General features: G+C 46.3%; 1 protein-coding gene across 1 annotated transcript in view; it reads right to left on the bottom strand.

Moving 5' to 3' along the window:
• SLC4A9 (solute carrier family 4 member 9) overlaps positions 1-25172 on the bottom strand; it is a 39266-nt gene extending 14094 nt beyond the window's left edge. The window contains exons 1-15 of the mRNA XM_079983493.1: positions 24128-25172; positions 18300-18460; positions 17603-17752; positions 16929-16990; positions 15468-15625; positions 14021-14108; positions 13042-13196; positions 11905-12021; positions 11535-11709; positions 11139-11272; positions 9673-9944; positions 8499-8554; positions 7259-7444; positions 5775-5888; positions 228-389 (exon numbers count right to left, since the gene is read on the bottom strand). Of these exons, the coding sequence (XP_079839619.1) occupies positions 228-389; positions 5775-5888; positions 7259-7444; positions 8499-8554; positions 9673-9944; positions 11139-11272; positions 11535-11709; positions 11905-12021; positions 13042-13196; positions 14021-14108; positions 15468-15625; positions 16929-16990; positions 17603-17752; positions 18300-18460; positions 24128-24456 (2319 nt within the window). The 5' untranslated portion in view covers positions 24457-25172. The remainder of the gene's footprint in view (positions 1-227; positions 390-5774; positions 5889-7258; positions 7445-8498; positions 8555-9672; positions 9945-11138; positions 11273-11534; positions 11710-11904; positions 12022-13041; positions 13197-14020; positions 14109-15467; positions 15626-16928; positions 16991-17602; positions 17753-18299; positions 18461-24127) is intronic.
• Positions 25173-25835: the final 663 nt, after the last annotated feature.

Raw genomic sequence — 25835 nt, 5'->3', positions numbered from 1 at the left:
AATCTCAGTCTGTCTCCCCCGTTTCTTCCAATTTTTTTAACTGACGTCAGGCCAGAATGATGGGAAGCCTGGCCACTGCTGTCTGCAGCAGCTAGAACTGGCGCATTGCAACCTCTGAGGTGAGTCACAGGGACAGATTTGCTTTGAAGCAGATGTTCAATGGCTGTTTACTTCTTTGGGAAAATCTATCACAGCACATACCTGAGAGAACCCGGCCCAGCACTGACCTGAAGCTTATACTCCTTGCGGTTGAGAATGACAGCTGTTATTTGCTGGTCCATGAAGATGAGGATAATGACCAAAATGGCAGGCACTGACGATGCCAAGCATATCCACCAGGAGTTTGCTCCAAACGGAAACACAACCCAGCCTCTCTCAGGGTTTGTAGGCTGTAGAGAAAAGGTTGATTGGGAAAAGTTAGTAGGGCCCAGGCTTGATCAAGGGCAGGCGGCAAGAATTTCAGCCCCAGATTTGTTGAGCTGCCTCCTCAGGCAAGGAAGCTCTCTGTGCCTCCGCTCCCACACAGGCAGGGCTGCAAGGCTACTCACAGAGGGTGGCTTTCCAGCTGATTAAATTACAGAGGGCTTGTTTTCATTACATCTTGATAGTGTTTTACAGGTCCTGTGATGACTTTTTAAAAAGAAAAACCACCACCACCATTTGATAAATGCATTCATCTTCCATATATTCTAAATAAGAATTAAATAAAACATTGGGCCTTGCTCTAGACTGGAGTCTAGAGCTGTGTTTCCCAAAGCGTGTGGTCTTGCCCTTTGTGGGGCAGTGGAATTACCTAAGTGGGTGCTAAGAGGCAAGGGGGTGCTGGAGATGTAAATAACTACATCTGGATTTGCTGGATCAAGTTCTTCCATTTTGTTGAATTAGGACTCAGCTCCATTGGCAAAGAAAAACAGCTTTATATGTGCTGGATATGCATTATGACACTGTGACACCAGATGGAGCTGTGGAGCTCCATTTTTGCCAACCTGATTTCTCACACAAAGTTTACAAGGCGTTAAACTGAAACGCTTCTTTGATGTGCCTAGATCCAGCCTTAATTAAACTAAATAGTTTTAACTGGATTTTCAATAAATGTCAATTAACTGTTACTGTTTGAATTTTATTGTTATTATCTTCCATAGGGGGTTGTGTAAACAACTACTGTATTTCGAATAATGCTTTCTATAAGGTGGAGCTTATGGGGATAAGCTTATGGAACAAAGGGGCAAGTGGACCCAAAAGTACAGAAACCGGTAGTCTAGAAGATGCAGCTGGCATAAGGGTGGCCGCCAGGACGAAGGCCATTTGTCCCAGCCTCAAGTGCTGGTCGAGGCAGAAGACTTATCTGAAGCTCTGCTTCTGCATCTGAAACAGGCTCATTGTCTTCTTGTCCCTGCCAAGGGATCCCGCTTGAATCCCAATTCATTTAACGTAAGACTGGCAGAGAAATGCCAGGTGCCGGTTACTCCAAGTGCAGAAGCACCTGCAAAGCCAGCTTCCTTGGTGGTGGCTTCTCCGACTCTGAAATCCCTCCCTCGAGAAGCCAGACTGGCTCCCTCCTTGCTGTGCTTCCTCCTATGGCAGGTGAAGACCTCCTTAGTCCAACAGGCTTTGGGGAACTGACTGGTTTTAATTAAAGGGCTGGTGCTGCGCTGGTTTTTTATTGCAAATAAAAGACATACAGATTTATATTTTATATTTATGTGTAGTTTTAATTCTATAAATGTTTGAGTTTTAGCTGCTCCTATTTTATCTGTAAGGCCCCTTGAGTCCTTGCCAGGGAAAAGGGCTCAGTATAAATGGATTAATAGTGATAAGGATAGTAATAGTATATAGGGCCCCGATCTTGGCCCTGACGTTTCACCCACATTGCACAAGCTGCCTCTTGGCTGCCTGTTAGGAGGAGAGACCAGGACCTCCCTCCTACGCCCCTCCTTTGGGAGGCAGGCAGCGCTGCTCCCCACGAAGCCTCAGTTAATCCTTAGTTAATCCTTCCACACCTAGGCCTGCAGCAGGGCAGCTCAAGCTTGGCCCTGATCCACCAGCCGACTCCTGCTTCCCTGCTCACAGTGCCGCCAGGGAACAACCATGGCAGGGCTGCTTGCCTTTGGCTCAGTCACAATGCCTGTGTGCAGGCCTCAAACACCTTAGTTTTATACCCATCTGACTGTCCTAGGTTCCCCCAAAGAATCCAGGCAACGGAAGCCTGAGACATGCACATCTCCCTTCCAGGGGGCCCTGGAGAGCGGGGATGGAGTCAGCAATCTTTCAAACATCGGGACATTGCCCCGCATTTGTGCTAAAGAGTCTAAGACAGCAATTCCATTTACACTTACTTGGGAGTAAGTCCTACTTAAATCATTGGAGTTTATTTCTGAGTAAACATAGACTCGGCTATAAAGCTATGCCATATATATTTGTTGGAAGCAATAAATGAATAATTGATCCGTGTGCAGGAAATATTTGTAGAGTACCAAACAAGACAGCAGATCCTGCCCTGCAAAATGTGTCAACCTAAAAGGTGGCTGGCTGTGCACAGCTCTGATTGGCTGAGACCTGTGCAAGACGTTGCAACGCTGTCTTTTCCTCCCCAAAGCACTTCTAAACTACAGTACCTGAAAGTCGATTGCATCAGTGTGCAATCAGTGTGTATTTTATTTAATAAACCAACATGCCACACGGAGAGGCAAGACAATCAATTTGAATCCATGCTCAGTTTGCCAATCAGTATGGCTGTTATTTGTAGTCCAAATACAGGAGATTTAAGGGCTTATCGGTGGGGATATCCTGCACTTCTTGAGTTTGGAGTTGTTGATTTATGTATCAGTGTAACTGCCCAAAATGTGCAGCGCTTGTCTGAACTCACCCTGTACACGGTGAGTTCTGTCAGAAGCAGGGCCAGGCAACCACCTCAGGCAGCACGATCCACAGGGGCTGCAGATCTGGCGGACGGCTGCTTGGTGAATATGAGGTGCTGCTAGTTTCCTCCCCATCCCCACTGTTCCCAAAATACAGTCATGCCTTGGTTTTCAAACAGCTTAGTTCTCAAACGTTTTGGCTCCCGAACATCACGAACCTGGAAGTGACTGTTCCGGTTTGCAAACAATTTTTGGAAGCTGAACGTCTGATGGGGTTTCTGCAGCTACTGACTGACTGCAGGAGCTTCCTGCAGCCAATCAGAAGCAGTGCTTTGGTTTAAGAACATTTTGGAAGTTGAATGGACTTCCAGAACGAATTCCGTTCAACTTCCAAGGTACGACTGTAGATCTTTATCCCCTTCCCCTTATTCCTGATTTCACTCACCCCTTCTTTCCTGCTTGGGGGCGGGGGGGGGGCAGCATTTCGTGGCTTGCCTCAGGTGCCAAAATGTATTGGGCCAACCCTAGTCAGAAAGAGGCCTTCCTTCCCATCACAACAATCCTTCCCTTTTGGGGGCAGCTGCCTCAAGAAGCCATGAGTCATAATCGTGAACCTCTTTAGCCGTAAGCCACCTCCTTCATTTCAGTGCTTCTGCCCTTTTGCCTTTAAGCAGCTGGACACAAAGCAGAGTTTAGAAGGTATTGCATTCACCATCACGCGTCCATTCTATTTCCATGCCAGGAAAAGCTTCTACTGCTCCACTTTTTTTTTTCCTGTGTTTCAGGTGGCTTACAGAAGCCCAGGAGCATCCCATGGCTTCTCTCAGTGTTCTTCCCCAGTCCCGTAATTTCCCCCTTCCCTGTGTGGCTGTAATGAGCAGCACTGCAAGTGTGCTACGCAGGGACAGCTGCTACCTCTCCTTCTGCTGCACTGGAGAATTTTTGAGGTATGTGCAATTTCTCCAGGTTCTGCCTAGACACAGGAGGTGTGCCCTTTTATACCCAACAGACACTATTGTTTGGTGGTTGAGGGTGTAACTTGAGAGCCAGGAAGTTCCTAGTTCAAACCTTGCTGTTACGGTAAGTTACTAGGTGACTTTATGCAAGCCGTGTCTCTCAGCCTCGGTTCTTCATCTGTGGCATGGAGCTAGTACTGCTGACCTTCTTCACAGGCTGCTTATAAGAATTACAAAATAGCTGTGTGTTATTACTCCTCTTGGCGCACTTCCAAGAGGGACAGAGGGTGGGTCAGTCAATCAATCCCTAAGGAACCAAGTGGTAAGGTAAAGGTAAAGGTACCCCTGCCCGTACGGGCCAGTCTTGACAGACTCTGGGGTTGTGCGCCCATCTCACTTAAGAGGCCAGGGGCCAGCGCTGTCCGGAGACACTTCCGGGTCACGTGGCCAGCGTGACAAAGCCGCATCTGGCGAGCCAGAGCCGCACACGGAAACGCCGTTTACCTTCCCGCTGGTAAGCGGTCCCTATTTATCTACTTGCACCCGGAGGTGCTTTCGAACTGCTAGGTTGGCAGGCGCTGGGACCAAGCAGCGGGAGCGCACCCCGCCGCAGGGATTCGAACCGCCGACCTTTCGATCGGCAAGCCCTAGGCGCTGAGGCTTTAACCCACAGCGCCACCTGCGTCCCTAACCAAGTGGTATAAATGGGCAAATTTTCCACAACATACTCCTAACCAATGTTAGCAATATGTTGCATTACTTTAATCCTGTCCAGGTGCAGAAAACTGGTTCTTCTCTGACTCCTGCCGTTCTTGCCTTCTGTACTGAGCCAGTCAACAATGTGTTACTTAATTCATGTTAATACACACTAATTAAAAGTATGCCCATTGCGCAGCATGAGACATTCACACCCACACAGTGAAGTGGCCCTTCCCACTTCCTTTTGAGAATAGTACTGGCGTTACAAGAGACCCAGAAACTGCACCGCACTGCCGGATCTTTTGTTTTATCCCCTGCTGTCAAGAAGGCACAGATGATGCCCAAATAACCTCTGCTGAGCTCAGGGACCAAAGATGGACTACAGATGCCAAACAGAGCTATTGCAAGACATTCTTATTTTGAATAGGCTTTATGAAACTACAGTCCCCATCTTGGATTATCACCCAGCCTTCAGGGTTGTGGGGGCTGGGTGGCAGGGACATCAGTCTGGATGATGCCTTGAGTCCCTTCCCACAACTTGGGGTCCTATATCTGTGGGGGTAGAATGTATCAGAGCAAGCTTGCCAAATCTGTTCCTTTATTAAGGCAGTGACTTTGGCTAGCTACTTAAGCACCACAACTAGTGTTACTTTGTGCCATAAAACAAATGGGTGGTCCTTTCCCTCCTCCCTCACCTAACTGGTAGGGAGAACAAAAGCCAGTGAGCTGGGTCAGAGGAGGCTGGAAGCTGGAACCCGACACACGCTTGCTCTGTGCTGGAGCCAAAGCTGTGGCAGATGAAGAAGCAAGACCTTCAAGGATGTTGATGCTGTGAGCTCCTCCATCTTATTCTCAGGTTGTATATATGTGTAAATAATACCATACACCCCAAAGACATCACAGTCTCTGCTGACCTTCATTCTAAGGAAACAGAGCTCTGGGCAACTGCTGAACCCCTGGAATCTCTCAACTCTCTGAGATGGGGATGGTATATGAAAGGTCCAAAACATTTCAAGAAGATATGTTGAACTGTGATGCTCCCTAAGGAGTTTGTTTTGCAGAACTGCCCTACCAGTCTGCCATCTAGGGAAATGTGATCAGATGTGCTACATGCTGAGAAATTCTTTACTTTAACTTCTTTCTTATGTAATCCTCTCACACCTTTAAAATGCCACAGAAACGTATGGCCCCAGACACAACATTTGCACTTATTCTGCCCCCTAGCAGAGCAACTCTTTGGCATGCTCCAAGCCAGGCCCACCTTGAATTTGTTGGGCACAATGAGCTTCGGGGTCTCCAATCCAAGGGCAGCATCGATTCCACAGAATATGAGGATAGCCAGGATGATGGAGAAGTCGCCCACCAGCCTCCTCAGCTAAAAACCAAACAAAATAATTGCCATGAGATTTGCAGAGCAAGATTTACACTCGCAAGTATGCAGAGTTAAGGTTAGTGTTCCCATTCCAAAGAAGCCCGGGACTTTAATAAAATTCAGAAAAGTCAGGAGTGAAACACCTTATAAAGAAGGATCCGATAAAAAGTGTGTGTTCCTTTCTATAAACCAAGATGTGAAATTATACTTCCTTTATAACTGTAGATGTTTGTGTGAGAGGATGGTGGACTCTGGAAGAGAGAGGTGTGTGTGTGTGTGTGTGTGTGTGTGTGTGTGTGTGTGAGAGAGAGAGAGAGAGAGAGAGAGAGAGAGAGAGAGAGAGAGAGAGATGGAACTAAGCAAAGAACATGCAGGTGAGAGAGGGAAGAGGATGGCAGCAGCAATCTAGCAAACATGCTCTACTTTGAGGAGAGAGGTCTGCATCCTCTCAGCAATGGCCTGTTCTTTTCTTTAGTTTCTTTTTTGTGTGTTATTATGAAGGATGCAAATCGTAGAATGAAATATAAAATAAATGCTAAAAACAAGTAATGCCTGTGCACTTATTGTGCAACTCCCCCCCCCCCCCCCGGTCCCCAATAACTGTAAAGAAAAAAAGAAGAGCAATAAAATGGACAAGCTGCCAAGGGACACAACCCACGCTCATTAGAGAGCAGGAATCCTTACAGTGGGCTGCCCTTCGTCAAGGGAGGAAAAAACCCCCTCATTGCCTCCCCTAAAGTATCTAATGCGACCAACAAGCCTCACTCTGGACCATGGACCACTAGGACAAGCACATCAAAAAGAAAAGTTAAGTGATGGCTGGTGGGAGGACAGGGGAGCAAAGAACAGACTTTACACTGAACTGTAGCATTGGAAGGGACCCTGGGGATCATCTGATCCACCCCCCTGGAATGCAGGAACACGCAGCTGTTCCATACGGGTATCGAACCTGCCACCCTGGAATTGTCAGCACCATGCTCTAGCTAACTGTTCTACAGTCCAGCATTGTAGAGCTGAGCATTTTGCTTATTGAGTATTCAGTTGGCTTCGGTGTCTGCTATGTTCAGAATCTGCCTGCAGATACAGAAAGCGTAGAGCTGAGTAGTTCTGCAGGGAATCCTGATGGAATGGCCTCCTGCCTCCCCTCAACGCCACAGTGGCCAGGGATGGAGGCATTCATTTCTCACTAAGCGCTGGGCAATATCTTCTGGGACCCACCAGGAAGCACCAACTGAAGGAAGTAAGGAGATTTCCTGGTCTAGAAGAAACCAGGCACATGAAAGAACTTGGAGGGTGTAGTAGTAATCACACATATTGAAACCGCCCGCCCACCCCTTTATCCAGGGAATGGATGAGAGAGGGGAGGTACTCACAGCTGCCGGGAAATAGCGGCTGGACTTGAAGTTCTTTAAGGCCATAGAGCAGAGAAATGTTCCCAGGAACAGAATGTAAGACATGAAAGTGATGTCAGGCACGAAGTTGCAGCTGTTGCCCACTAGGTGGCCTCCGAGTTGCACACACTCTTGCTTGGTCAGCAGGGACCAGTTCCCAAACTCCGACTGTTGTGGGGAAGAAAGCAGCAATCTTACGGAAGAGCAAGTATACACTGCCTGACTTAAAGAAATGGATCCCATCCCTGAGCAAGGCGGAAAGATGTGCTGTTGCCTAGGATGGATGTTTTGCGGAATTGATCCCAGTTTCAAGCATCATGAAGACGTCTCTCTGTATACACAGCATCCCTTTCTGCCTTTCTTCCCTCTCCCTAGTCCCCAGCCACCCTGTAGGCAAAGATTCGGAGCAGGGACAGGGCTGGCCAAACCAACAGCTGCCTCAAGTAGAGGTCACTGGGATTCAGAGTGGCAGTGGCAGCCCTCTGCCTGCTTCCCTTGAGCCCTGAGGCTCTTCCCCTCCCTCAAAGGACAGAGCAGTGTGTGCCATAGGATCTCCTTTGCCTCAGGTGTGGCGTCCCATCACCAACATGGAAGTGCCCTGGGCTTGTAGAATAGGTGGGTGGCAGAGAAGTCCACCTTTGCCCTCTCCTCCTAGGCCACATCTGAATGAGGAGCACATGGAACATACAGAGATGCTGTGCATCTCCCCAGATGCTGAAAGGACGCCCTCAGTAGGTGGGTTAAGTAAGGGAAAGAGTGTCTTGGCTGCACATCTCAAGGCTACAGTCACTGGCAGCTGCAGCTCATCCCATGATGGCAACTTGCCCTCTGGGCCACTTCACCATTAACTAATAAAATGGGCAGAAGCATCTATTTGGGATTTTTTGGGGGGTGGGAGTTACGGGATGACTCCAGAAGGACTGCAGAATGGTCTAGCATTTGTGAGGCTGTGATGTTTTCAAAAGAACGACATTAAATCCCCATAAGGGTGATGCTGTATCTTGGCAGTGGAGATGGAGCAGGATGGCTACTGCATGATGACTCCTTGGCCATTCCACCTATCCCAGCTATGAGACCAGGAAATAGTTCAAGGTCTCCAAGGGACATGGAGTTCTTGCTGCTCCTTTGGTCGGTTGCATTAGTCACAACATACTGTAGGCTCTTTGGACCTTGGTTTCCTTTCATTCACATCCTAATCACTGAAAACGATTTAATTTCTTACCTCTCCCAAACTGCTGAAGGTAGGGAACAGTGTCTTGTTCAGAAGAGAAGAGTTGTCTGAAAGAAACAATGGTTAGGTCCAAGCTGTTTGAAAGACTATATTTCCTCATGCAACCTGCCCAGGTTTTGAGATCTTCAGGGCATGCCCTTCTCTTGGTCCCTGCCACCCTCCCAGGCACATGTGGGGGGGTGCAGGTGAGGGCCTTCTCTAGAGAAGCTAGACCGGCTCCCTCCTGGCATTCCTTCTGCTGGCAAGTGAAGACTTATTCCAACAGGCTTTGGGGAACTGAAGGTCTGGTGCTCTGCTGTTTTTATTGTAATTACCTGTATGGTTTTAATATATTTTTATGTATACATAGTTTTAATTTTATCAATGTTTAATTGGTTTTTATTTTAATTATTGCTTTTCCTATGTTTTAAGCTGCTCTTATTTGATGGGTGAGCTCCTGTTGCTTGGTCCCTCCTCCTGCCAACCTAGCAGTTCGAAAGCACAAAGCACAAGTAGATAAATAGGTAACGCTCTGGTGGGAAGGTAAACGGCATTTCCGTGCGCTGCTCTGATTCGCCAGAAGTGGCTTAGTCATGCTGGCCACATGACCTGGAAGCTGTACGCCGGCTCCCTCGGCCAATAAAGCGAGATGAGCGCCACAACCCTAGAGTCGGCCACGACTGGACCTAATGGTCAGGGGTCCCTTTACCTTTACTGCCCTGTAGCCACAGGTATAGGATTACATAACACAAGCCAGGTTGCCCTTTTATATTTTACCATAGGAGGGCAACACAGGGAGCTGCCATACATGGAATCAGATCATTGATTCATCTTGTTCAGTAGCGTCTACACTGACACTCCAGGGTTTTAGGCTGGGGTCTATTCCAATCTTATCTGGAGCTTATTTTTAGCTGTAAACTGCCTTGAGTCGCTTTCAGGGAAAAAGGCAGATATAAATAAATAAAATGATGATGTAAAACATTGGTTCATATTTTGGACCATTGTACAAGTCCACTGTTGCCTGAAGATGGGGGAGGGGCAGAAAAAACCCTAAGCTGAAAAGTTCCTCAGATGTGACCCATCATGGACCAATCGGACTAGAGATACAGGCAGACAACATCTTCCCTGCAGGGTTTCCAGCCATCCCAGCCCACCCATTGCAACAAGCATGGGCTTCTCATCTCACCTCTCTCTGGCACCCGGCAGGTGCAGCTGTACAAGGTGACATCACTGATCTTGTAGTCCCAGTTGACTGGGTAGTGTTCCACCAGAGACAGCATCTTCTTAACTGCATCGTAGATGAAAATGAAGCTGATGAGGGCACAGAAGCCTTCTTCGGTGAAGCGTGTGAAATACTGCACCAAGTAACTGGCTTCGGTAGCCACCAGTATGAGGCCAAAGAAGGCCACCCAGAGGCCGATCCAGAGGCGGAATTCTAAGTAATCCAAGCTGTAGTCTCTGGAAGGAAGGAAGGGCCAAAAGAATATTCCTGAATGGGCTGCTTCACTTGCAAGAGAGCAGCCAGTTAACCACAAGACGCCACATCCTACTCTAACCTTCTTGCCCTGGAGTCTCAACAAGGGAGGCACATAGCAGCTAAGGAGTTACATCTGCAGCCAGTCTTCCACTATTGGGAGACTGACATTTCAGCACTTTCTCTTGCCAGCTTGCAGGTCGGCTCCCCTCACTTACAAAAAGGTAGAAAGAGATGGTAGTCTGAGGCCACCTATTTCTCACATGCACACCACTCAGTTAATAACTGAAATTATCAAATTATGAGCCATGGAATCCATGCACTGGGATGGGGGGGGGAGGAGGTAGAATGCCTCCCTCTTCTCACCAGAGACACCAGCCTCTTCAGCTGTCAGGCTGAGCTGAAGGCAGCTGAGCAGCAATGCTTGGTCAAGACACTTTGCACCAGGAGACAAGCCTTTTGCTTTCATCCAGTGATGGCCTGCTTGCACTTGATCAATAGCTGAAGCCTATTGCATGATCCTTTTTATGTTGGGAAATTAAGGAGGTTGACTTTCTTACTGGGCTTGACATACTGAACTGTGCTCTGTAAATGCTTTGACACATTTCCCAATAACAGTGAACATCCTGCTATGGAACTTTGTTACAATACAATTATGGCTGCAAAACAGTTTTATGTACAAATAAGGAAGGATCCACCAACAATGGAAAAACAGCTGTTAAAACTGACTGACTTGGCTGGGATGGCAAAAATGACATGCTTTCAGAGGAAAGTCATCGTTAATATTTGTTAAAGATCGGAAACTTCTCGTAGACTTTTTGCATGAAAAGAAAATGAAGTAATGATATCTGGATTTGAGAACTGAAGATACTGTTTGTTTATAGAAAGTGGCTTTATGGGATGTAATATTGGATTGGACAAAGTGAATATTGTTTTTATATAGTGGACAGATGAATAATCAGAAATTCTTTATTTTCTTAATCTTATTTTTCTATCCTTTATTTAACCTCTTTTCTTTAATTTTTAATTTTTCTTTCTCTATTCCTTTCTCTCCCTCCTCTCTCTTGAATATATTCAACCTCTCTTGAATAACCCTGTCACTCAGGGGCATAAGCAAGGACAGCTCCCATGGCTTGCTCCCAGCACGAACACTTGCCGACATGAGGCGCCTTACTTACTTGCTGAAGGAGAAAAGAAGCCGCTCAAAGACCAGGACAGGCCCAGTGCTACTGAGGATGGTGAGAGGCTGGCCAGCAAACAGGCAGAAAAAGGCTCCAGCAAAAGCAGTTCCCAGGAAACTCTCCAGCACGCCCTGAACCACAGGAAGAAGCACATGGCTCTGGTTGGTTAAATGGCCAACCCCCGTCCAACGGCTGCAGTTGGGCTGGTGGGCATGAGATCCCCCGCTGCTGTGCAGCAACCAAGGAGTGCCAGAGCTGCATTCCCTTCTCCTCCTCCCCCTCCCCCCCCCCCCGTGCCTGTGCAGGTTACTGTGGCAACATGAGGTGGTGGAGCAGAGGTGTTGAGAACCACAGAGCGCATGTGGGCATTGCGAGCAGGACTCTTGCTCAGACCTGCATGTTGTCTGTCGCATCTCCCAGCATCCCTCCAAAGGTGATGGCATTGGTGACTGTGGCCAGGTAGATGTACAGGATGGCTGAAAGGCACTGGATGTTGAGGGCATCATAGAAATCACTGCAGTACCAGCGAGCTTTTCTCTGGATATCCTTCAGTAACCCTCCAAATAGTCTGCAGGAGGGAGAAAAGGAGAGACTTCCTTAATCCGGGGTTTTTAATTTGCTGCATGTGCTGCCCCTTTCCCCATCTCCCACTCCAGGCCAGTGCTGCAATGATGCGCAGCTGGCATTACCTGTGAGCCTCCCCACTCCAGAGGCCTGGCAGGAAGCCCCTGCCTACCGTCCCCCTCCCTGCCCTGAGTTTTACCTTCCGGTCCTCTTCAGCTCTTCACTGACGTGCTGATGCCCATGGGCATGGCGCTCGTCCGCGGCAGACAAGTGCCCACTCGCGTGAGGATTCCACTCGCGGAAGTGCAAGGCGATCCTAAGAATGCAAGGGGCACTTTTCAGGATAGAGGCATTCTGGTTTGCAAAGCAGCAGCATTCTGATGGGGGCCATCGATCCTCCGCTCTCCTCTCTATTCCTATCTGCCACTGACAGGCTCCAGTAGCTTGTACGGAAGATGCAATGATACACCCTCCATATGCCTCATGGCACAATACCCAGAGAAATAATGGGCAGCGTCATATCTGATCATAGAACTGTAGAGTTGGAAGGCAGGCCAAGGGTAAATCTAGCCCATCCCCTGCAATGCAGGAATCATTGATGCAGCCCACATGTTAGCAGTGACGGCAGCAGCATTACTGCAGGTTCGTGCCTTGCCCCCATCCCACCTCTTTTTTTAAAAAACAAACAAACAAACAAACAAACAAACCATAAAGGTAGCGCATACAGCAGGCATAGGCAAACTCAGCCCTCCAGGTGTTTTGGGGCTACAACTCCCATCATCCCTAGCTAACAGGACTAGTGGTCAGGGATGATGGGAACTGTAGTCTCAAAACATCTGGAGGGTCAAGTTTGCCTATGACTGGCATACAGCTTTGGAGTAGTTTGGTTTCAGGAAACAATGGAACTGTGTGGCAGAACAGGCAGCCAGGATGCCCTCTAGCAAAGAAGAAAATAAGAACAGAACACACACAAGACCTGATGGCTGGAGGAACAGGGATTGAGTTGCCTGACAGTGTCACAAATGGAGTGGAACAGGCACCTGCGCCTGCAACATTTGCATGCCTTGGGCCAGAGAGGCTGGCAAGGACCAGAATTTCCCAGCAATGAGATATAGAGGATGTTCACATTAGTGGCTTGAAACACTGCGAGGTAATTTGCCACCCCCTTAATTTTTTATCATGTTTTTAAAATTATTTTGAACATTTCATCCAAAACATAGATTCCAGAGCAGTGTACACAAATATAATCAATATTATTACAATATTAAAAATTTAGCTAAAGAGATCTAAGAATCAGCAACTTTCTTTCCTGTTCCCAGCTCCTCTCTGCACATACCTCTTCTGTGGTGAGGGCAAGCATTTTGGGGGGGCAATTCGAGTGGTTGGGTCCCATTTGCCCGGGGGTAGGACAGTCAGTTCATCCAGAAACTCATCAATTCCTGCAGTGAGATCTTCTGCGTCTCTTGCTTTCCGGGCAACCCTCTGGAAAAGCTGGAAAGGAATGGTATTAGTCCCAGCTCTGCCTGCTTACAGGAAAGACAAATCACGGGAACGCATTCCGGGAAAGCGCAAGGGCTTGTGGTTTTGGTTGCCTGCATGCAGCAAAACAGACTTATGACCTTGCACAATCTAAAATATCAAGAAAGCTGTTCACCCTTAAGCGGAGGAAATTGTGGACAATTCAGCCATTTGCTGTGTCAATGATAGAGCATTAAGGGGCTTACTGGGGCCAAAGTATCATCACAACTATAAAGTTACATGTTTTAATCATTAAATTTGCAGCTGGAAAATAAGTCACTAATGCATAATGCAGCTCCTTTCTAGCCTACGTAACAATTTGAAGTTTTCCTATATTATATGCATTATATTTCCTACATTAAAAATGCTCTGGGGAGTTCTTTTTATTAGTTTAGAGCAGATTTGCTATTGCTCTTTGCTACCTCCAGAAACCAGCCGCCCCCTCCAGGACACATCAGTTTGAAACAGAAGGCAGGGCTATATGAGGTTTGCTCAGTCATACAATAGTACTTTCACAAAGAATATGGACAAACTATGTTCATAATACATTTCATGATAATTATGATAGGGTTCTGAAAAATATTGACAGCCCATTAAAAAGTTTGAACTGGTGGCAACCTTACCTAGCAATCCAAAACCTGTTCCTCCCTGGGCGATTAGAAGATTGACTTTAGGGGTGCTAATCACCCATTGACTTCTTCAGCCTTTAGCACCATCATGCTATGCCAGAACTGCAGTGTGCAGTTTATGGCAGCGGCAGCAGATCTTTGCACCTCCCAGCCAGAACCCAACCTCACCTCATCTGTCAGGAGAGTAGCCACAGCCCTGCCGATTTCATGGTAGGCCTTCACTTTGGCTCTGGGGCCCAGGAGGATAAAGAGGAACCTAGAGAGAGTCACAGCAATGTCAAGAGTGGGGTCAAAGATGAGCCCATTTCCCTCCTTTCAAAGCAAGCAGCTCACTGAGGCCTCAATCCTAAACTCAGCACAAATTGCTGAGGTGAAGGGGCTCAGGTGCTTTATTCCTCACACTACTAAGCAAGCTCTCAGGCTTATCTTCTACTGTGCTGCAACACGTTTGATACAGCAGTCAGAGTGAGAAAACAGTGACTCATTAGCCCATCTGGAACAGGTGACCTGAGGAACCAGTTAGGCTTGTCTCTGTAGGACTGATGCTCTAGGCTGGGGTCCTCAGTCTGGACAACTCTTTCCTCTATTTGCTTGACCTGAAAGCTGGCCACCAGGCCACCTGTCAATGCTTCTTCCATCTCTGGTTCTCTTCATACTTACCAGCCCACTCGGGAACCAGCCTGCCTTAACTTGCCTCTAGCCCTATGGATCTTGGTTTGCCCACACCCCCACGTGTAGTCCGGCTCAGGGTTTGGCCAAGGACCGACAGAAAAAGATAGAATCCTGCCTAACTGAGAATGCCCTAAACCAGAGATAGCTTTCCAAGTATACTGGACTATCAGTCTCAGCTAGCATGGCCTCTGTTTGAGGTTGATAGAAGTTGTAGTCCAACAGCACATGGAGGCACTATATTGGCTATCCCTGCCCTAAGTTGTGTGGGACTGGCTGCCATCATGCTGTGAGCGTAACTGGAAGGAGCAAGATGGTGGCCACTGAAATGGAACAAATTATTTCTCGAAAGAATGGGGAGAAAGAAACACCACAGCAATGGCTTGCCACTGAGCTTACTCTCCACAGTCCTGGCAAATATGGGATCTGGTCAGGATTGACTGCTGTTCACAGCCTTAGCATTGAATAGATTGAGAATATTTCAGAATGACCTGAAGTGTGGCCTTGTTGAAGCCAGTTAACCAATTTAAATGGTTTCCCACCACCTCAGCCCCTCAGGTGTTGCCGTGCCATGGGGCAACAGTGCATTGAAACACGGCTATCCAGGCATAGGTCAGCTGGCTGATGACACCTGATAATCTCGTGCCCACTTCAGGAGGTAGCACCCAGCTAGCTACCCAAGTGTAGGGTTGCCATATTTTGAAGAGAGAAAAAAGACTTTGCTGACTTTTAACTATGGATTGTTATGATGACTCTACCAATAAAAGGGGATGTGTCCTGGAAAAAGAGGACCTATGGCAATCCACAACTACACCCATCTAGTTGTGTATCAGAACACAGACAACTGCAATAATTTCCTATGCCAAGAACTGCAGGACACCCCTTTCACTCTAGCATCTATGGAGGAAACTTTGCTGTCCTGCCCCGCTCCCTGTTTGCTTCTTACCTGCTAGGGAAAGCAACTTCTGCTAAGCCCCCAAGAAGCACTGGTTCCTGCAGACGCACAAAAGCAACAAAAGGTTTCTCCAGGAAGCTGGCTTCTCCTACAAGAATGTTGGCCACTTCAGTCCCAGCTGGAATCTTCTTCTTAAAGTGATTATTAAGCTGTAGTGAGAGAGAAATCCAGGGTTGGTGATCCATAGCTCAGAAAACAACGGTAAGGTGACAGAACATATGTTGCGGACCATACAGAGGAGAGAGGGAGACCTCAACAACCATTAACTCTCTTTTTGTGGAGTGCCCAAACTAGGGAAGCTGCTGGTGACTGCTGCACATTCCTTGATCCAAAATAAAAGCATCACCTTGGAAGTTTCTCAGTCTCAGTGGTACAGCCAACCATTCTAAACACTGCCAGGAAGATATCCCAAATCAGAGGTCATTCTAGTGATGTATATCTTCACTCACCAGGCAGGGGCTACTGGGTACCCATGCATTTCACAACTAGGCCAAATTCCACACAAACAAAAAAACAAACATTTCTTTAAAACACACATTTTATTCACCTGACAAAAACCAGCGAAATCAGTGCTAAAGCAGCCTGGCATAAGTGGCTCTCTGCCATGGTTAGGAAGGGCCTCAGCAAGTGCAAGACTGCCCTCCCCTGGCAAATGAGGGCACTGCAAAGAGGTTGACTTTCCCCTTGCAGTCCCAGGATGGGTCACTGGCAATGGCAATGTTGGCTGGATTGTGCTAGGAAGACTGTGCAAACCTGAAGTTCTGCTTTGCCCCTGAATTCCTTCTGCAAAATACTGACAGACTGGAAGAATGCTCCTTCTGTTCCAGGCAATGCCTTTTTGTAGAAAAAAATGTGCCAGAACTCACCTCAGTTGCCAACTCAGACGCCAACATTGACGCCATCTTGAAACTAAAATCACGTGACAAGATGTCGGGCTACACTATCTTATAGGATGGTTCAGATTGTGTCCCCACATGCCTTCACTCATTAAAGGGGAGCAAGGCGCTGTGTTCCGGCATGTTCCGCCAGGGAAAAAGCCCTGGTTCCAGGGATGGGGAAATCAGGTGTTACTGGTCCTCTGAATGCTACTGAATTACAGCTCACAGCTGCCCCCATCCTTGATCACTGATCATGGAAGTTGGGGCTGGTGGGAGTTGGAGTCCAAGGACATCTCCTGTCCCTAACTCTAACCAAAGGATACTTGCTTCTTGCATGTTCCTTAAAGTAAAGGGCATCCCTCCCGGAATGAAATCCCACCCACTCTCTCTAGCTGAGAGCTAGAAGCAGGTATGGTCTTTCAAAGCTATGAGGAGCTGGTTGGACAGAATTTAAAAAGGGGTCCTGTGTAAAGATGTTTTCCCACCAGGACAACACCTGAGAGCCCTTGTAAAGAGGCCTTTGAAGCATTTTGCAACCTTCCCTCTTTCCCTACATGCACCACACATTACTTACCTGTTCCTTTAGGGGCACCTCTGAGACTTCACCCACCAGATCTGAGCAGCTGTTAGCTTTGTCTGCAACAGAAATTAAAAACCAAAGCAAAAATAGAGAAAGCCCTATGACACTTCTAAACACAATTCCATCAAAAGACTACACACAGGAGCATATTAGTGAGTTACTGCCCCTTCAAAAGGCGTTGCCTTGATAACTAGGATGGATATCCTGTGCTCCTGCAGATGACACTGGATTTCAACTCCCATTGGTCTCAGCCAGCCCAGCTCAGTGGCCAGGGATGGTGAGATCTGTAGCCCTACAACATCTGGAAGCTGCCAGGTTCCCTTCCCTACTGCTTTAAAAGGAGTAAATTATGTATAACTTCTAAAGAGGTGTGAAGATTAAAGCATCACTCTCCACCTGATACCTTAAGATAGACCTACCATGGTTCCACCAGCCCATCTGAATCCAGTTATGCAGTCATTCCTCCTGAGATTAGTGTTTAAATGTACTCCTAATCATAAACAAGTCACACTGAGTTGAATAAAAGGAGGCAATCTTTAGCTTATAGGTAAGTGGATTTCTGATGCCACCACCTGAACAGTGTTCTACACACTGGTTGCCTGTTTGCTGTAGCCTGGAGTTAAAGAGCAAGGGATGGGACCCAGAGGGACAGTGCAAGGTCTACTTACCAGAGCAGGAGGCCACACCCATCTCCACCAGCATCCTCAGCTGAGATTTGGTGATGTGGTGCTGAGGCTTGAGGAGCAAGACATACATGAGTTTCTTTGAGAGCTCTGGCCTGAGGGCATGGCTCTCTATTTGGTTTTCAATCACCTTTTCTTGAACACAAAATAAACACAAAGTGAGTCCTCTCAAAATAAGGGCTCCCCCCTCCCCTTTGCTGTAAACATTTATAATCTTTGGCATCTACTGAAGAAACCTTTTTATATATTTTTAAAAAAAATTAAACTGCCTTACTAGCAAAGCTAAAGAACCTTTAATATAAATCACCACCATGCAAATAAAGAGCAGTTTTCCCAATGACATGGAAATGAATCTGTCCAGAAGGATTTCCGTACAGACCACCCATTATTGATTCTTCTGATAATCAGGGAATCCATCAGTTAGGGTGGTCCCCTTTATAAGTTGCTGAAATTCCCCCTTCTGGAGGGTCGAGGTAGGGAACAGAATGTAGGCCACTGTGAAGTGAAATGCAGAAAGAACAGACAGTGATGTTTACCTAAAAGCAAAATAAGTTACAGTGACCAATTAACAAGCCAGAGTTGGCAATAATAACACTAAAGGAGTTGCAACCCCACTCATACTTGACTAATGAGGGGTGGGTTTCTCTGAACAAGCAGGGATCTATGCACATTTCCCACATACCAAGTATTTGCTTAAAATTGCGAGCTTCCAAATCCAGCAGGACAGCTCCTCTCTTTATACATGTCCGTAGCTCAAACAGGCTGTGAAGGGAGAGAGTTGTCACGTGAGGCTTGCTCCAGCGTTCTCCTCCATCTTCCACTTTCTCTTCAAACTTTATCCACCTGAATTGGAAAAAAGTGAAGGCCACATCTGAGATCCTTGTGCATGCAAAATTTCTATTTCCTAAGCCATGACCACATGGCTTCACCAGAATGTCTTATTTAATTTTCAAGTGACAACATTTTGGCTCTTGCTCTTAAGGAGGAAAACATAAGAAATGACCTGTCTATGATAATTAAAACTAGTCAGGATGAAGACATGAGGAGTTTGGTTTTTAAAAAAATCAAAACCGAAACTTATTCCCCCCAGGTTGTGGTCCTGACAAATATCACCTTGTCTCTGCCGTGAGGAAAGATGCCACTGCCAGGATTACAGTGCAGGAGCAAAAGGTTAAAGAAAACACTCTTCCACCCTCCATGGTCCTGATAAATACATAAACAAACAAACAAATAGAATGAATCACGCACACTGCCAGCCCACATGTGAATGTCCAAATTGGCTCTTCGCCTGTCATGGGAAAATCGCAGGAGCATTGTTCCCTCAGCAGGTTTTTACTCTTCTTGTAGCACCCTGCTTGTGGTTAACGCTTAGCTGGAATGAAATATTCAACGCAGCAATAGAGAAATTAAAATAATAATTTATTTGTCAGACAAATAAATGAGAGGCACAGTGGTATATGGTTACCAAGCTCTGGCCTGGCCTCCCGCCATTCTGGCCAGCACTTATATTTCCTTAACCCAGCCCCCTTGCTCCTCCTGTGGCTGCCTCTGTCCAATCAGCCTGGTTGAAATTCCTACTGGCTGTTTGCTAGAACCAATCACAAAAGATACACCCATTTCCTTTTGCCCTTTTATGGGAAACAAAAAGCTATATATTCTTCTATCTATAAATGACAAATAAGTAGTAATATATCTTACATGTGTCTCAACAAGGAACCTTAATTACCAGCTCACCTCTTGCCCTCCTTGCCCTATTGCCCTCCAAAACAAATGGTTAATCTTAAATTTTTATCTTAAACAGATGTCAAGGATCTTGAGTTCACATCAACATTGAAAGATCTCCTTCTTTTGGAGGTCTTTAAACAAAGGCCTGACAACCATATGTGTGCTCTAATGATGTTTCCTGCTTGGCAGGGGGGGCTGGGCTGATGGCCCCTGTGGTCTCTTCCAACTATATGAAATAAGAATCTAGCATAAGGATTTAACATTTCTTAGCTTCTAATTCCTTTGCATAATTACATTTAAGCCAATATATTTAATACATAACATAAATAACCTTTTAAAAGGAAAAGAAATCTTAAAAGGATCTCAGTTTAAGAAAGAAACAACTTTAGAAAAAGACTTCCCAAAATACTCTCTTCCTTTCTGCCAGCCAGATGCTCTTGGCCTTTTAACCTTAGGAAAATATGGCTCAAGTTTAATGGGAGGCACATGGTTTTATTTTACTATTTACCAACTCTTAATTTAACCACTCTTACAGCTTAATTGTACTTTGCAACATGCAAGGTCAGTGTCCTCGCTCTCAGCCTGTAATTCCCTTTTTACGACTTTGAGAATTGTTTTCTGCTATAAATCAGGGGGCCCCCTTGTCCAGGAGAATAAACATTGCCAAGGTTCTTAGGCAGCTGGTCTTCTGCCTGGCATGAAACATTTGAAAATCTTTAAGCTCATCTTAATATACAGGTCTTAATCAAAAATATAAGCTTTGATAAAAATGCAGGCTTATGATTAGATGCCTCATTCTCATGGTCATTTGTTGCTGATATGCATGTAAGGGAATCCAACCCTGATCTGCAGAGAACCTTGCAGTGCATCAGCTACTGGCCTCCTTATTAGGCCTCAGCAGGAGCCAGACTCCAGGTAAGAGGCAGGTAGAGTGCATGACTGCATGTCACCCTGCTGGCAGAAGTTGCATGGGGCGGGCAGCAATTTTCACTGATTTCCCCTCCCCCCACAGCTCTCTGTGGCTGAAAACAGTATGAGAGGCACCACAGAGGACTACAGGGAAGGACGAACTGCTAAAAGCCACCCTTCTCTCCACACACATCTGCTGGCAGGAGCATCCTGTGAGTGGAACTCACAGAAGCCAGCTTAGGACTGAAGCCAATTCCTTCTACAGTCTTATCAACTCATCACTTAGGATTTATCTTGGCTGCGCTCCCTACAAACAGGGAATAACAGGGCAGCCAAAACTATTTTTGGCAAACTGGTCTCTTTTTTAATTTTCAAGGGCTCCACAAATGCTTACATAATGCCTTTTCGCCAAGCACCTGTATCTGTATCAACTTAGAAACCATGTTGTCCAATGCAACATCAGTGGATGTTTGCAGAGTAGGGCGGGCATGAAACAGTCTGTTTTTGTGTTGCGAACTGCCCTGGGATCTACAGATGAAGTATATATGGTAATAATAATAATAATAATAATAATAATAATATACCAAAAATTCATGAAGTTGACTCTCTAATTTGAGTAGACACAGATATTTGTAGAAATGTGAAACCTTATCAAACCTAATTCTATTTCATTTAACGATTTCCTTGCCATTTCACTGTTTCTATTTGACCACCCAAAAGGAGTATCCAAAGGGTGCTCGCCTAGGACATTGGCCAGTAAGGAAGGAATATTGTGCAAAGCTAGCGGCTTGCATTCTCTGGTGGCCTAGGCAACACAGGAGGAAGTGGCTGTCTTGGATCCATGTTGGGCACAGTTATCCTGCCCAAATGAACCAGGCCACACAAACCTCCCAAAATGCTCATATTGCTCCCAGAGGCCACTTCACACTTTTGGAAGTGGGTCAGGTGATAAAAGCTTTTCCTCCAGCCTGGGACGTATGCCTGTTGCTGAGTCCAATCTCTTTTAGCCTTTTTCACCATCAGCAAAATGTTGTACAGTATTGCATTTGTGCATGCAGATGTGTATATTGCAAAAAATAAAATAAAAATAAAACCCTGTTGTTGGTATACAACCTCAGCACAAATGCATGAGGCCATGAATGGCTGAGTGCTGACAGCTCTTATAAGGAAGCAAAGTTGTTCTCCAGAAATAGGTCAGAGTGACATGATGAACTGATCTCTCAGGGCACCACATGATAAATCAGGGGTTCAAAGGGCAACCAAGCTGCCCGGCTGTCAAACAGCTTAAGGTGGCCATGCACTCCCTGACTTGCATGCAATTCACTAGGACAGCACAGCCCCTGTGTCCTCAGCCTTTCTCAGCCTTGGGTCCTCAGATGTTGCTGGATTACAACAACTAGTGGGACCCTAGCTAGGTTGAGAAAGGCTGTCCTGTGTGCATACAACCCTATGCACTGTCTGTTTATTTAGGACATTTTTATACCACCCATCCTCAACATTTATTCCAAGGCTAAAGGCTTGTCTTTGTGTAGAGAATGTAGAGGTACTTGGGGGAGGGCATTTAGAAAGGGACTTGCTGCTGTGATCCTGCCCCATATGCTCATTCACTGCAATATTATCTGATGCTGAGTTCACTAGCAGAAGCAGGCAGGTATAGCTCACTGAGGTCCCTGAGTGCAGTTTTCACCCTCCCATATGCAGTTGTCAACCTATTATTATTATTATTATTATTATTATTATTATTATTATTATACTGCAGAATGCCCACATAAACCTCCATCTAAGGTGAACAGTTATTGCATAGGCTAAATACTGCTAAATACCCTCTACTGTCTCTATATGGGGTCCACATAGATCACATGGTACAGGCTACAACTGTGACAAAATCAGAAAGTTTGAAATAATATATATGTCTCACACCAGGTGTCTCAGGAAAGTGAGCCAAGCCAACAGCTACATATCAACACACATATATGCATAACACGGTCGAGAAATTAAGCATATAGGAAACAGTTATCCATTTTTCAGAGTAAAAACAGTCCCAGAGACAATGAGTGAACCTCGGGTGGAGAACTCACAACACATGCAGGTGGGTAACTCAAAGAAGCAAGCCAAGCCACACACTACAAGTCAAGTTACACGAATGAATTCTGTAAAGGAATTAATCATGTAAAAGACATCCTTCCAGAAAAGGTCATAATTTTAGCAATTTCACACTAAGACTAAAATAAATAGGGGAGCACCCCTCCCCCCACAGATGATTGCTACTTGCAATCTTCAAAAGGTAGAGATCTACTTCTGTACCTGAGCCTGTGATTGCTCCATGCAGAAAGGTGAGGGGGCAAAGGCTACAGGTACAGATTGCAACTACCAGTTGAGATGAACAGTGAGAAAGAAGAGGAAGGAATGTGGTCAAGAGTGGACCATTTCTGAAATCTCTCTCCAGTGTCCCCTCAACAACATTTACCCATGAATTTTAATGTGATGGCTATATGATGAGCATGAGTAGAAAGAATTCTATGACAAATCCCAGGATATTGTTGTAAACAATGCATTTCTACCACTATGTTCACTCACACACTCTTAAATGGCACACGTATTGTCATCAAAGTCAAATTCTTGGACATTTCAAAAGGGTTGCAAAATATTTTTGAAGAGCAAAAAAGAAGATGTGATGGTTCCCTACTCAAGGAGCCATTCACAGCTACGTGTTCTCCCCTAAAAATGGGTTTTTTTATCATGCAACATCAGTAAAACTTCTTGCTGAAAGTGTGTGACGCCAAACTTTTCAATGACAACAATAATAACTTGGCACATTTGCAACACTTTTTTGCTCGCTTAAACCGCTTTACACATATTAAAACAGCCTTGCTACACTGGGAGGCAGTGTGGCACAGTGGCTAGAGTGTCAGACTAGGACCTGGGAGGCAAAGCTTCAAGCCCCACTCGACCACTGGATGACCTTGGAGTCAGTTTCAGCCTAACCTCCCTCACAGGATTGTTGTGGGGGTTAAATGAGGGAGGCAGAGTAGCATGTACACCACCTTGAGCTCCTTTGAGAAAAAAGGTGGGATGTAGATGCATTAGCTATGGTGCCGTTGGCACTGGCATGCCTAGTTAATTTGTTTATGAACTGATATTTCACCTGATGTTAACCACTGTGCTTTACCCGACACAGTGCACTGCTGCCATGCCCATGCTTCAGGATGAGAACATGGCAAGCAACATTGCCTGCAAGATTATTGTGTCTGGTGTGGCCTCTGCCAAATATTTCAGCTTTTCTCTGTGTTTTCTGCCACAAACCATCCCTCATCTCACCTTGGCATTTGCCAAGGAGCCAGGATTAACGCCCTGAGTGTGAATGATGCCTTCTACTCAAACTTGTTTTAGGCACAAGCGAAGAGGCTGACTTTTAATTTCGGGGTTTTAATATTTGAAACAGGCAAGGTTGAATTTGTGGCGTTTGAAAGGTGGACAACCCCACCCAATTATTCACCTGGAGAAATGACTTGATGAGAGACCCTGGCCTACTTCCAGCTGCCAGAAGAGCAGCATGAGGAGGAAGATTCCCCCCCCACTGCCCCCCAAAATCACTTCCCCAGGGGTGGCTATGGGCTGGTCAAAGTGCCCCCAGCCAGGCAGATTGAAGCATCCAAGTGTATGAAGCTTCCTTACCCCAAGCCATTGGCCCATCTAGACCAGAAATTGCACACTTTGACATCTGGCAGCTCCCTAAGAACTCAGGCAGGCTGAAGTCTTTCCCATTCCTGCTGGAAAACCACTTAACCGAAAGCCCTGCAGACTGAACCTGAGGCATTCTGCATGCAGAGCATGTGTTCTGCCACAAAGTTCAGCCTTGAGTGAGCAGCCACCTACCTGGCGGTTTGCCTCCATTCCAGTCCTTCAGGGGTACTGAAGAGCTCAGAGAGCTGTATAAATAGCACTGGGCAATTTGCGCCTTCATTCTCCTCCACCTCCTCCTCCTCCTCCTGTTTCAGCATAAGGCTCACTCTCTCTGCTGCTGGTGAGATGCTGGAGGTGAAGATACTTCTCCCAACCGCTTGGCAGATGACCACAGAAGTTCTGCTGGGGGGCTCCTGCTCTCCTCCATTGCTGTTGCCGGTCCCCTCGGCTTGCAGAGTCAGGCCGTCTTTCCTTTCAGCTGGACAACCGTCGCTTGCACCCAGGGCACTTGCTTTGGACATCCTGAGCCTGGGCAAACCTTCAGCACACCTCTTCCCTCCTTGGCAAAGCCTTTGACCCCAGCAGAGCAGGAACTGAGCAGACCCAAGACATCCTGCCTTTTTAAGAGCCGAAAGCCGGTTCAGGTCAGAGGAAGGCAAGTGGATGGGAGCACCGCCCAAAACAATATTATCAGGGAGAAAAACTCTTGCCCTGCAGATACTGGCTGGAACTCACTGGGGCAGCTCCATTCTGCCCACCTGATTGCAGGGACCGCCTAGTCCACATGGAAGGGGGCTTGTTTACAAGGGTGTACTATTTGAAGCCTTGGGCTGGCCATCCTGGGAAGTGGAGAAATCTGAGACAAGAAAAGTGTTGAGGTGGGGGAAGGAGGAGAAACCTGACACATCTGAACCTTTGATGGGGTGGAAGCTGGAAGGATTTGCAGAAATTGGAGTAGAAAAATTAAGGCTCTCTTGACCTAGCCCAACTCCATAGCCCCCCATGTGGAGGAGATATAGGCACCTGCAAGGGGATATGAAACCTGTGACTTCCCAAACACAGATTTTGTGTGCCTCTTGAGTTGCGCCAGGGCCAAGAAGGTTACCCTCCTGCCCTTTCTCATGGTCATTCAGGCAACAGATGATTCTTATTCTTATTTTAAAAGATCAGCAACTTTAAAAGAGTTCAGCAGGAAACCTCTAAAAGACCCCAGTTTATATTTACCTGCAAATTGCCTTGAAGTCAACATCCTTCTTTTGTTAACTTTAACAATGACCATTGCACATTATGCCTATTGAATAAATGTATCCACCTATGAATAAATTAATATATGAACTGTGCAAGTTTATTGGCCTCCTGAGTTTTCAATGCTTCAGCACAAATGCCTTGAGCACTTTGCAATTCTAGTTTTATCCAAGACAAAGTCCTGATCGGGCACACGGTTATGAATGATTAAAAGAAGAGAAATGCTTGTGAATCAAGGCTTTTGTAGCTGGAGGCATATATGTGACTCTGTTTGGGGATGCTTTTTTGTTTGTTTTTCTATACAGCTCTGAAGCTCTCCTCCCCCACCTAGCCATGATTTTGGACGTGAGCATGGAATGTGGGAACAGGCCAGGGTTGTTTCAACATGATGTGATTAATGGGAACTGCTAAACGAGTCGTCCATGTTTTTGGCATGAGCAATAAATAGTGCACCTACCAGTCAGAGAAGGATTCCTTCTAGGAGGAAAAGGCCTCTAACTCCTCCTTTTTACCCACAAGAAACCCCCCTCCTCCCACCCACCCTGCTCTGTAAAAGGCAGCCTCTCTCCATACACTGAGAGAAAAACCTGCTCTTTCACGATAAATAGTAACAAACAGCAATCAGCAGAAAACCCAGTTACTGTTTGCTCCGATT

Source organism: Podarcis cretensis, assembly GCF_951804945.1.
Source record: "Podarcis cretensis genome assembly, chromosome: 7".
Lineage (NCBI taxonomy): Eukaryota > Metazoa > Chordata > Lepidosauria > Squamata > Lacertidae > Podarcis > Podarcis cretensis.
This window is presented reverse-complemented; position numbering and strand designations above follow the sequence as displayed.